General features: G+C 52.3%; 1 protein-coding gene across 1 annotated transcript in view; it reads left to right on the forward strand.

Annotated features, from left to right (window-relative positions):
- The first annotated feature begins 664 nt into the window (after positions 1-664).
- The window catches only part of LOC105811287 (PWWP domain-containing protein MUM1), a 17422-nt gene continuing 5489 nt past the window's right edge, over positions 665-12597 (forward strand). Inside the window, exons 1-8 of the mRNA XM_012645451.1 lie at positions 665-781; positions 1337-1422; positions 2560-2630; positions 4230-5096; positions 6493-6594; positions 8723-8793; positions 10208-10284; positions 10746-10806. Of these exons, the coding sequence (XP_012500905.1) occupies positions 725-781; positions 1337-1422; positions 2560-2630; positions 4230-5096; positions 6493-6594; positions 8723-8793; positions 10208-10284; positions 10746-10806 (1392 nt within the window). The 5' untranslated portion in view covers positions 665-724. The remainder of the gene's footprint in view (positions 782-1336; positions 1423-2559; positions 2631-4229; positions 5097-6492; positions 6595-8722; positions 8794-10207; positions 10285-10745; positions 10807-12597) is intronic.

Below are 12597 nucleotides of genomic sequence, written 5' to 3' on the forward strand. Positions count from 1 at the left end.
GAACCCCCACTTCTACTGTGTCCCCCTCCTCTGTTCCCTGGACCTTCCCCCATGGTGAAATCCCCCCACCTCTGCCACAAAAACCCTCTTCCCAGCTGCAGTGACATCCTCTTTTTCTGTGAGCCCCCCTATTCTGCCTGAACTCCCCCACTTTCCCTGCTGCTCTCCTTAACCCCCCCTATTGCCGTGACCACCGGTCTGCAGCTGTCCCAGTCCTTTCAGGAGCATGGCAGCCGAGAGAGCAGTCATTTTCCTCTCCTAGTTTTCTGTGCCGTGGTCAACCGTTAACTCCCCAAATAGGGGAGGGTTGTAAGCTTTGATTGTTTAAAATGTCTCTCCTGCCTAGGTCGCAGGCAGGCCTTCAGTGCGGAGATTTATTCAGGAGCCTTTTAAAAATAATCCAGATGGAACCTTTGGGAGGGACTCTGCCGTATTTTATTTATGAAAAAAAACGCAGGCACCTCCCTGGGTACCGCGGCCAGTCATTTGTGTTTGTCAGTCTGCTTTTTGGGCGACGGGCATCTCAATGCAACATTGCAGAATTGAACCATCTACTTGAGGATGAGCCGGGCTAACCTTTGCCCTTGAGGGTTGCGTCTTCGGCAAGCGAGCGATTTTATAAACCACTGTGCAAATTTTGTTGCAGGGCACATCGGCCGTCAGACCTTGAAGTACTTTGTTTGTGCCAAATCATTACCACTTGCCACACACATGAGTCTAAATCATGGAGGATGCCAAGTACGTCCTCTGCAGATGGGAAAAGCGATTATGGCCTGCAAAGGTGACAGCCGTTATTCTGTAATTTCAGGAATTAGAAATGACTTTCTGGTGACAAGTAAAATCTTTATCAGGAGATACCTAGGAGTTGGCTTCAGTGAAATGATTGAGCTGGAACGGTTGGCACTGATTCCCAGTCCCCATGTAATGGGGTTTTGGTCTAGTGCTTACAAGGTTACGCTTCCGGAAGTGTCTTTTTCCACACTGAAAAAAAAAATTAACAGTCTCAGCTATAAAAAGGCACGTCGGGCTTTAACTCAAGGAAATATCTGGCAGGGAGCCCTGGGATAGTAAATAATGGTAGTATTTCGGGGAATCTTTCCAGCAATTGGGTAGAAAGTGCTGCACTGCAAGGCAGAAGCCCAGGTCCTTGTCTTGGTCTGCCTTGTGCCTCGGTTTCCCCATCTGTGCATTGAGGGGGTTGGACTGAGTAGCTCTGAAATCCCGTGGTTGGATACCTTAAGAATTACTTGCTGCGTTTGCATTTGTATGTTGCCACTGATTTGGTTCTCATCAGCTGTTTTATCTTAATAACGAGGATTTTTTTTTTTAAACATAGGTGTTGGCCAGAACTGAGACTTCAACAAAAAATAAGAGAAAAAAGGAATTTTTTCTAGATGTTCAAATACTCTCCCTAGAGGAAAAGTTAAGTGTTATGTTTTTTTAATACTGTTTTTTTTTTCTGTGTGGAGTTCTGATACTAAGCTTCCTGCCCCCGCCAAAAAAAGCAAGGCCCACTCTTAAGGGCTTATTACCTGCTTAGTTATTCTAACTCATTAGCGGTCATAATAACTTAACCTGACGAGGGAAACAATTGATTTAATTTTATGTCAGTTTGGAAATTGAAGATGTAAACAAGGTATTCTGTGAGAGCTATAGAGAGATCTGTGCCAAAATTGAGAATACATGTAAATTATACACAGGGTGAACTCTCTTTGGGGTTAAAATAGGGATATTTCCTTCCTAGGGACCTGTGTGTGTTTGTTTGGGAAACCTGTGTGACAGGCCCCTCAATTCTGAAATATTTGGATTTTGAGCCTGTCAAATTATTGAGCATTCAGAAGGCAAATAATCGATGATCAGGCAGTACGTTATTGTTCTCCTGGCGAGTATCTGGTGGTGGGAAGGTGTAGATCATCTGGGGTGGTGGCGATTGGAAGGCCCAGATCGTGTGCGGTGTGGCACGGCACGTCTGGTGGGAGAACTCCCAGTTCTGGAGGGAGCCGCGGTTAGGAGCCTCCTGGCTCCCCCGCCGCTCTTCCGTGGGAGCTCTCCGAGCCCCACTCCTTCTCCTTCCTGCTCGCGGATCTTCAGAGCTGCCTCCTAAGCTTGCTTGGCCCCAGCCCCACACTTTCCCTGCGGCTGGGAAGGTAATTGAATACTCGAGTTTAAAAGGAACGCACATCCTTTTAAACTAAAACACACCTGCTGGGCTGTAAACAGCTTTTAGTGACATTATCATCTACTCTGAAAATCTAACAAAGGAGTTATTTGTGCAGTTGAAAGTCGGATTTGCCTCATAAAAGTCATAATTTGAATTCATTTTTACTCTTAAATCCAGTCAACCTTTTCTGTCTTAAAAGGAAAAAGAAAAAAAAACCCATATTCACTAGGGTCCTTGCTGCCTGTAACCTCAGGCGTGTGAATTCCTAGTTGGCTGTGACGTTTGGTTTAAGAGGAAGGTCGAGGAGGAAACTGAATTTAATTCTTTTGTCATCTAAAGAAAAACATGTTTGAAAACGTCTTGGTGGTGGCGTGTAACGGTCTATTCTGTCTCTGCAGAATTAAGGTGAAAAGCACAGATGCTGAGGTCCTGAGGAAGTCTCAGATTGAAGCCATTGCCTCCTCGTTAGGTAAGAGCGCGTTTGTAGGTGACCATTGGGTTTCACAAAGTGAGAGAGTTTGGGGGAACGGAGAGACTCAGCTTTCTAGGTGAAAATTCTCCCTGTTAACCACTTTTTTTCCATATAAGGGAACATGAACCCCCTGAGCTGAAGGCGAAGAAAAAAGGGGTCCGCTTCCTTAAACCGTCCCACAATCTGCCCCTAGAACCAGTCCTGTTCTTGGCCCCCAGCGTGGTCAGGGTGAGCCTCGAGGTCACGTCCTTGCATCCGTGGCCTTCCATGTGCGCAGGAGGTGGGCCGCGCCGGCTCTGCGAGTAGTGGCAGTCTTTCCTTTTCTCTTTGCTCATCATAGTGAGACTTCTAGTTGGTTCTGTTGCTGTCTGGTCAGTCTGGTCTCAGCCTGAGCTTTGAGAACCAGCTGGTTGTGTGTTTGCCATTCGAGAGCAGAGCCGAAGGGAGGAGGAGTTGGCAGTCCGGGAGTTGGTGGCTGCCTGTGGTGTGTAGGTCCTATTGTAGGTGGGCACCAGGCAGGGCCATCGTGGGACTCTCTGCTACCCACGCCCTCTGCGTGGGAGATGAGACAGACCTTGCTGAAGCCAGGCCAGGGACGTACCACCCCCACACCCCGGGAGCAGCAAACTGCGCCCACCTAGTCACAGTTCAGCAAACCCAGACGTAGCCGTTCCTTCCTCTTCTCAAAGTGGGAGCATTTGTTCCACTTGCCAAGAATTGTTTGTCTTGTGAAAAGGTGGACCAGAACTCCTCCCAATGGTGCTTATAAAATAAGGCCTATTTTCCTGTGCCTCTGAGAAAAGTGGTTGTTCAGGGCAGGTGCCCCTCTGTACACCTGAGGCCAGGCTGACCATCCTGTCACATAGTGCCCTCTTCGTTGGCCCAGGTGGTGTTGGGGGGGCTGGTTATTCGTGGGTGCCTTTAATATTAAGCAGGGAATACTGTTTTGATTGCAGTATTGTGCCCGCTGAGTCGTGATACTGCATCCATCATCTTGTTCAAATAAATAGCTCCGTATCTACGTGTCGGAATGAATAAATAAAAGTATTGCAGCAGGGTGGTTGGGCTGCAAACCAAGGGCCCACGATGCTCTTTTCTGGCTTTGAAATGCCCTTGGAAAGAAGTATTGAAAACTTACCAGCCCACAATGAGTCTTTTTAATCAGCTATTCCTTGCCACCCTCCCCCCAGACCAGGAATACATTGCCGGCAGAATTCTTTCTGTAGTTGGCATTGATTTTTATTGACCCTGATTGAATTTGAAATTGTAAGGCTGAGAGAGGATTTGCAAAACATTTGAATACATTTTGCTCACGGTATTGTTTTGTAACTTGGAGGAATTTATCTTTTTAGCCAATCAGGTTAAGGTCAGTAAATTTGTGTTTTAAAAAAATGAAGCCTCAAAGCCCTGAGTGAATAGCTGCTGTTTTGTGGCCTTGTCTCCTTTTTGGGGAAACGTAGGTGAGAAATGTGAGTCTCCCCCTCACCCATCCAGGCTCAAAATCCAGGGTTGAAGTTAGACAAGCATGCTGTCAAAGCGATGCCGCGACAGCGACGCCCGGGTATCTGGACGTAACCAGGCATTATTTACTTTCAGTCCATGCGGCCTCGCAGAATGAGGCTCCTGCTGCGCCTCTGGAGGAGCTGACCTACAGACGGTCACTTCGGGTGGCTCTGGATGTTCTGAGCGAGAGAGCCAGTTCGAGCCAAGAAGGCTCTTCAAGGACAGGAGGAACGGCTCTGTCTCGGAGGGGGAAGCAGCCCACGGAGCTGGCCCCCTCGCTCTGCGATGCAGACTGTTGCCCACCTCAGGGGAGGAAGGAGTATGCACCACAAAGCCTGTCAGGTCCGTCCCCTTGTGAAAAGGACCCCCAGTGCAGAGTGAACCACAAGAAGGGGCTCAGGAAAAGTGCATACCCTGGAGGCCTGCCGGCCCCTGCGGCCGGAGATGGTTCTTCGGACGGCAGCAGGGCCAGAGTGCACGGCAGAGATTGGACTGTTACAAGTAAGAGGGGAAGAAATTCTGCGCAGAAGCCTAGCCCGTGCCAGAAGGTACCTTTGCCGTCAGAGGGAGAAAATGGCAGAGAGAGTGAGAGAAAGGCGGGCGGCTGGGCAGCCCCGTCCCCGCCCTGCAGGGTCAGGGAGGACGATCCCTGTGCCAGGGCCGAGGGCCGGGATCCAGGCCTACCGTCAGGCAGCCTCACAGTGCCCGCAGCCCCTGATCACTTGTCCTGCTCAGAGGCCGGAGAATGTCCCACCAAGAGGCCATGCCTGGACGGCTGCCAGAGGCCGCCCGCCACTCGGCTGGAGATGGGGGCCGCGGGGCCCGAGCTGTCCCCCAGGCAGGGGCTGAGGGAGCGCATGACCCTGCGCAGCGCCGCCAGGCCCGGCCAGCCTCCTCCACACGCTCCTGCCGAGGACACGAGAAGTCTCCGTCTCCCGGATTCCAGGAAGCTGGAGGAAGGTAAAGTTTGTCAGGGGAGGCCGAGGCGCTGGGAGAGCTGGCAGGGAGTTGTGGGAGTCGTGGTCCCCCCACGGCCACGTTCGAGCAGGCGCTTGTGTATTTTTAACCAGGTTTTGATGAGATTGTTACCAGAATAGATTCAGAGCAGAGATTTCCTCGTTCCTTCTTGTTCGTTTCCCTACTGGGCTATAATTACTTCAACTTCTCCCAGATATTTGTGTTTTTATTTTTGTTGGAAGCATAGGGCAGGGCGGGGAGGCTGGGGTGGAGGGTAACAGCGCGACTGCAGGCGCCGGCGACGGAGCGTGCGGCTGTGTGCAGGCCGCGTCTGCACCCCAGGGATTAACTCTTTTATTCTTTTTTTTTTTTTTTTTTTTTTTGAGACAGAGTATCACTCTGTTGCCCAGGCTAGAGTGCCGTGGCGTCAGCCTAGCTCACAGCAACCTCAAACTCCTGGGCTCGAGCAATCCTCCTGCCTCAGCCTCCCGAGTAGCTGGGACTACAGGCATGCGCCACCGTGCCCGGCTAATTATTTCTATATATTTTTAGCTGTCCAATTAATTTCTTCCTATTTTTGGTAGAGACGGGGTCTCGCTCTTGCTCAGGCTGGTCTCGAACTCCTGAGCTCAAACAATCCGCCCACCTCGGCCTCCCAGAGTGCTAGGATTACAGGCGTGAGCCACTGCGCCTGGCCTCTTTTATTCTTAACTCTGGCAGAAGCAGTAACGCGTTCCCTCTAAATGGGGCAGGAATCTCAAAAGTGATTAACTCATTTAAAAGGCTCCTGACTTTTTAGGATTGCTGTGTTGATGTGTTTTTGTGTGGTGGCCACCGCGCACCGAGCTAGCACTGTCTCGCCCCGCTATTTCTGAAGTGCTGGCTCGGAAACGTTAACGACCGCACGGTCAGCTGTCCCGGGGTCTGTTCTCTACAGACTTGCGACTAGATCTGTCTTTAGTGCACACCCCTCTCCTGAGGCCGCCTCCTTAGCAGGACTGAGGGCTGCGGGAGCCGACGTGTGGTTTTCGCCTCTGTGAAGACGCAGCGGCTGCACTCCTACCCTACCCTGCCTTGCTCCCTGCTCCTGGCGCCCTTGGAGCGGATGAGGCCCAGAGGAGTAAGCGTTGGGGACAAAAGGAAGCCCACCCAGAACGCACACAGCATCCCAGCCTCCAGCCTGCCTCTCGCGCTTTCACTTGTGACATGAAAGGCGCTCTCCCTCTCCCCTGTCACGTATCTTTCTCTGAAGCGACTTCAGGCGAAGCGCCCTGTTTGAATTTGGCAGTGTGGGATCTTTTCTTTATGCGTTGATGGTCATGTGTCACAAAGAGTTTTCTTGGGATGAGTTATTGAGACAGCGCGGTGACAGTGAGAGTCTCCCATGACATTGTTGCAGACCTTCAGTCTTCCGAGGAGTCCATGGAGTTCAGTTCCATCAACTCCATCCTGGAGGAAGACGAGGAAGAGGAGGAGCCGCCAAGAATCCTTTTATATCATGGTAAGAAGTGACCGTGGAGTGGCCTTCGGCGGTAATGCCAGAGTCAGCAGCAGCGTGGGCTAGTGTTCAGAGACTGTCCCTGACATCTGTCACCGCAAGTCTCTTGTTATTTAATTTTTCTCCTATTGAACTGAGACCTGGAAGGGACCTTAAGAAGTGCCACGTTGTCGGTCCTCTGTCTCGGGAGTAAGGCACACAAAAGGGAGCAGGGCTCCTGGGAAGAGATGGCCCAGCCCTCCCTGTTAGACACTGTTTCTCTGCTATCCTCAGCCCCGTCCTCACGTCCCGCAGTGGGAAGGAGGGATGGCTGGTGGGAAGACGGTTGTCGCCATTGCTGGGGTGTGGCTGCGGTCGGCCTCCTTTGGCGATGGCGTCTGGGCGTCTGACCAGGGAGGCAGGGTCTCTAGCCCCTCCCACAAGCAGCTGTCTGCACCAGAGGGAAACCTGCCTTTGGGTGCCACGGAGCGTGTGTGGAAGGGGTTTGAAATGAGACCCAAAGGTTCCAACCAGCAATGAGCAGAAAGTCAGTTTGCTTCATGAATGAAGTAATTTAGAACCAGTGACATTTTTAGACTCGCCCGTTACCCATCCACCGTAACCTAGTCTAGCCCTTTTTTTTTGGTTTGAGCCTTTTGGTTAAAAATTATAGATTCACAGGCTGTTGCAGAGATAGTGCAGGGGTTCTGGAGGGCCTTATGCCCGCTTCCCCCACGGCGACACCCCACAAGACTGCAGGGCAGTCACACAGCCGGGAAGCTGCCCGCTCCACGCATGCTCCTGTGCCGTGTGCGTGCACACACGTGTGCGTGCAGTCTTGCTGTGTAGTCCTTTTTTTGTCCAAAGTGCTTGAATGGTTTTCCATCATTGAATGAAGTTAATTACAATTTTGCGTTTTCCCTTTGTTCACCTGATGCTAACCCAGATTTTTTTTTACTTTTCCACATGATCTTCTAATCCTTCTTTGTGGTGACTGGTTATTATTTTCCAGGGGTGGCGAGTTGTCACTCACTGAGTCCTGCCCCACCCGTTGGGTGTGTCTGGGCTCCAGGACCACAGGTGTTGCAGGGCCCCCGTCCTGGGCTCCAGGAGACCGTCTCTGTGGGATCTGTTCCCAGAGTGAGGTTTGGCTGGAGAGGAGGGCACCGTGCCTTCTCCAGGGGCCTTTCCGCCCCCACCGCCCCCAGCCCGGGTCCAGTCGCCATAGCCCAGGTGTCTGCTCTTTTGTCTGTCGGCCGAGCGTGGTCGGAGGAGTCACCGACGGGCCTCTGAATTGGCCATTTGTCTGCATGGCCCCACCCAGTGGGAACCCACGCGGGTTGTATGGGCAGCAGGCGTCTTCCCCAGTCTGTCTTCCCTTTTATTTGGTCTCATTTTTTTACGTTATAGGCCTTTTGATTTTTATATAATTAAATATTGCAGCGTTTCCTTCTTCCCGCAAGTGTCAGCCGGGAACCTTTGTTCCGTGTGTATAAGAACAGCCTCTGTTTTCTACTAGTGTTTCTATTACTCGATTTTTTTTTTTTAATTTAATTCATTCGTTTTGGGGTTTTTGTTTTGGTATAGAAAATGCAGTTGAATTTTATTCATAAATAGTTTTGTAGTTATCTCATGATTTAAATAATTTTTCCCCATTTGTAATCCTAGTTTCTCAGATAAGCCTCGTAGAAACTTAATGGAAATTAAGTTCATAGGTTTGGATCTTTACTGGGTGCTGTTACCTCATCTCTGTTTAGTACACGCTCTTTCTTGACAGTGTCTTATTTCAGAATAATTTTAGACTTACAGAATTACACGTAGAGGACAGAGTCCCCCCTGCCTTGCGGCTTCCCTCCTGCTACCCCGCACGTTTTTCCCAGCTGAGAAGCCAACACTGCACCACGCTCCGAACTGCTGTCGTTGTGTTTTGCGGTCTCGTAATTGGCAGCTAGTCTTAAGTGACAGGAGTTACAAATCTGCCTTTCAAATTCTCTTGATCTTTTAAGTGAACTATGTTAAAATCAGATCTGAACAATATCAGAATAATCGTGTTTACTCAAGCTGTTGCACTTGGTGCTTGATGTGGATCTGACTTGTGTATTCTATCTTTTGTTTTTCTTTTTTCTTTCTTTCTTTCTTTTTTTAATTCTAGAACCACGTTCGTTTGAAGTAGGAATGCTAGTCTGGCTTAAATACCAAAAATACCCCTTCTGGCCAGCAGTGGTAAGAACGATCTCCTCTGTCTTTTAAGAGCAGTTAGTCAAATCTCATGAATTTTATTCCACTCGTCCTCAAGTCTTGATAATTTGACCTGAGCCAGTGTTTTCATTAATTTGTCATTGCTGGGTGAAAACAGTGGGTTTATAAGAAAGATTTCTGGGGACGCATTTACCTAAATAAAGGAATCTGGTCACTTCGGCACAATGTAGTGTAGGGCGTGCAGGTTGCATTTTTGCCAGGAAGGCTTAGAAAAACCTGCCCGAGAAAAGTGTTAGCGATTTGTTCATCTTAAATACCGTGTATTTCAAATTTTTTTCCCCATGAAGGCTCATTAATTTAGATGTTACGGTAGGGATGGGCGGTGTGGATAGAAACGGATATCTGGCACCCTGACACGGTTCCCGGTGTGGCTGGTGAGGTTGGGTGTGGGTAGTCCTGGCCACGCCACCTGCGCACCCGGCCGTGGTTTGGGTGTCGCCGTAGGGAGGTGCCTCCCGGCCCTGCCTCCCCTCCAGCATGGACGGGGTTCTGATTGTTCTAGCTAGAGTTCTTTAATTTTGTTTTAGAGACAATGATGTCTAAATCCAAAAGGCATCTGCTCTGCAGTAATGAAGGGATACTTTTGCTGTTTTTTGGAAGACTCTTACCTCACTAGAGCCACCAACGCCTCCGTATGACTCTGGTCACAGAAAACATAGACTTGAACTTGGTGCAGTGTTTGCTGGACACGATACGTGGGCTAAACACATTCACAGCAGAACCAGGCGCCTCCTGGCCGAGTCCGTGGGGGCCCCTCCGTCTGTGCTCAGCACCCGCACGGCCTCCCTCCTGCACCCTCGTTTCTGTCAGTTCACTGGGTCCCTGCCGGGCTAACAGGACACTGACGTGACAGGTTCTTGGGGCGTGAGAGCAGGTGGCCTTGCCCAAAACACGACACTCCGTGGCCTTGTTTTCCCATGTAGCCCTGGAAGGCCACGGGACGGCTGGGCCGTGGGGGGAGTCTGGACCCACGGCCCCTCCCATGTGGCCTGGGCTTGTTCCTGGACCTTTCTGAGTTCACTTCGCTCATCCAAAAAAATGAGAAAAAACCTGCCCTGCTGAGCTGCTGGGAGAGTCGGTGGGGACGTTATTTAAGGAGGCAGCTGGCAGTGGCAGGTGTGGTTCCTTTCACTGAGAAACCAGAACAGACCCAGCCGGCTCTGCGCAGAAGTAGAAGCACTTAGAGTGAGGTGTGCGCAGAGCTCGGGGCGTTTCGTTGCTGTGGCCTCTGCCAAGGTTGCCCCGGATCCAGTTGCATTGCCTGTGGCCGCATTTCGGCCGCTCACCACACAGCCCCGTGAGATGATGTCAGAGAAACAGTCACAACCCACCATCTCTTCTTTGTGTTGACACTTTGTTTCCTTGGATTTGCCCACAGGTCAAGAGCGTCAAGCGGCGAGACAAGAAAGCCAGCGTGCTTTTCATCGAAGGAGACATGAACCCGAAGGGGCGGGGGTAAGACCATTGCTCCTTGCTCCTTGCGGTGGCCCGAGGTGGGGCCTCGCAGCTCTCGGGGCAGCAGACAGGCCTCAGGCCTCGTCCCGAGCCCGGGCAGATGCCTTCCTGCAACCTCCCCCTAGCCGGGAGGGGAAGCTAGCAAAGGCTGTGTGTGGAGGAACCGTACTTGCTGGCTGTGAAAGGCGGCCACCGGCCTCTCCCTGGACCTCCGTTCCCAAAAACTACAGCAAACCTGGTCTGTGCGGGGGCTGTGAAGACAGCGTCCCTGCCCCCTGAATTTGGCCGTTTTGTTAGTTGGTCGGTCATTTGCCAGTCGTTCCCTGCTCTGTCTGTGATGCTGGGACGTGTAGCTGGTGTGGGGTCATGCCCTCACGGCTGAGGGACCATCACCCTCGACAAACAAGCACATTGGGTAAAGTTCCCGCCCGTTAACGTTTCCCTCTCTCTGCTTCCTCGAGGATCACGGTGTCTCTGAGAAGACTAAAGCACTTTGACTGTAAAGAGAAACAGACGCTTCTGGTAGGTGGATTATTGCTTACGCTTGCCTCTTGGAGCGGTTTATTTTGTGACTCGTGAATGTGGACAGTCAGGGGAGTGGTGCTTGGAGCTGGCGCTGTGCCCACTCTGGGAGCGACTTCTGGCATTGGTTACAACCCCCTGGGAAGTTCCTGCCCTGTTTCCCCATTTACAGGGAAGGAAACCAAGGCCTGGGGTGGCGGGCACAAGGCCAGCTCCTCCCTCGGCTGGCTGTCCCCAGGGTGCCCCAGGCGGGAGCCCCTTGAGGCTGGGGTGCAGGAGGCCCAGGCGCTGGATATGAGCCTGGTGGTCCGTGGGTGTCAAGTGGCAGGTGGTTCCCCAGAGCAGCTCCCTGCGCCCGTGCGTCTGTGGTCAGCCTTTCTCGTATACCCTGCCCACAAGCTACACAGAGTTTGTCCAAGTCAAAATAGTCTGTTTGAAGTTTGGAAATACTCATTTTGTTGTAGCAGCTTTAAAAAAAACAACAAAACCCAAACACTGGGGTAGGCGAATGAGGGGTTCACGGGGCCCCTGGCAGCTCTGCACAGTTGTTTTCGCTTTTCGGGATTCGAGTTTGGCCTCCCATGGGCCTGTGGGCAGGGGTCCAGCCTGCTCTGCCGACCGACTGCAGCCTCAGCCACCCTAGGGGTGGTGTGTGGGTGGGCTTTTCCTGTCCTAACGTTGCCCCTGTGGGAGGCTGACACCCACAGCACATCCCTAGCCTGTGTCTCCGAGGGGGCCCGGCTCCCTGCTGGCTGCTGGTTTGTTCCCTGCAGCTCTCGGGGCACCTGGGGTGCTGAAAGGGGTGGCGGCCATGGTGGGCCTCGTGTCTCTGAGACACTGACCAGTGGCTTGGCCGTGCTGAGGTCACTCTAGAAAGTGTCCCTTTTGCTCTGGGTGCACTGAGATTCGTCTAAGACTGGAGGGACATGTGGGGCGGGAGGAAAACAGGCTCCTTGTTGTAGCTGTGTGTGTCTGAACACATGGAGGGTGGGTTGTCTCACACCAGGGTGCGGGTCACAAGGACACAGGATTGTCCTCGGTGCCCCAAGATGCTGGCAGGGTGCCCGCGGCTACTCAAGCAGTCAGGCGTGTAAGTCTCGAAGTCTGATTCGTGTTAGTGGTAGTAACTGTGGCCCCCAAGGACTGGTTTTGGGGAAGCAGTTTGTTAGGTAAGCACTGGAGGCTGCCGGGCCGGCAGAGATCTTGGGGTGCTAATGGGGTGCCCCTGAGCCCCTGGGCTCCACGGGCCAGTTACCTACCTGGGGATCTGTGGGGCTGCTCTGTCACCTTCCCTAAGGAGCCGCCCGGCTACCATCCCAGGTGCCGGGCCTGAGCCTGGCCAGAGCCACAGCTGCCCGCACTGGCCTCCATGCCTGCCGTGGGGTGGGTGCCCCGAGTGCCCCAGCGCAGGTGCTGTTGGGAAAGCCGGGCTGGGGCAGCTGTCGGGATGGCGGGCGGGGTTGACCCAGGTGCGTCGTCCTGTCCTGGCTCCCTGATTTCACCTTAACGCCCCTGCCCTTTGGTGGCTGGTGGTATCTTGGGTTCAAGTCACAGCTGCCAGAAGTGGACGGACGGGGGTGTCATCCTCATCTTGCTGGTGAGGACGGGGAGGCCTGGGCATGTCCTGGCATTGACACCTGTCCCTGCCCTGGGCTGGCCCCCCTCATTCCAGGCGGTGCAAGCAGGCACAGGCGCCACTTAGAACGAAGTGTTTTGTAACATGTTTTATATTTATTTATTTATTATTTATTTAGAGACAGGGCCTTGCTCTGTCACCCGGGGTAGAGTGTA

The sequence above is a fragment of the Propithecus coquereli genome, unplaced genomic scaffold (assembly GCF_000956105.1).
Source record: "Propithecus coquereli isolate 6110/MARCELLA unplaced genomic scaffold, Pcoq_1.0 Scaffold232, whole genome shotgun sequence".
In the NCBI taxonomy this organism is placed as follows: domain Eukaryota; kingdom Metazoa; phylum Chordata; class Mammalia; order Primates; family Indriidae; genus Propithecus; species Propithecus coquereli.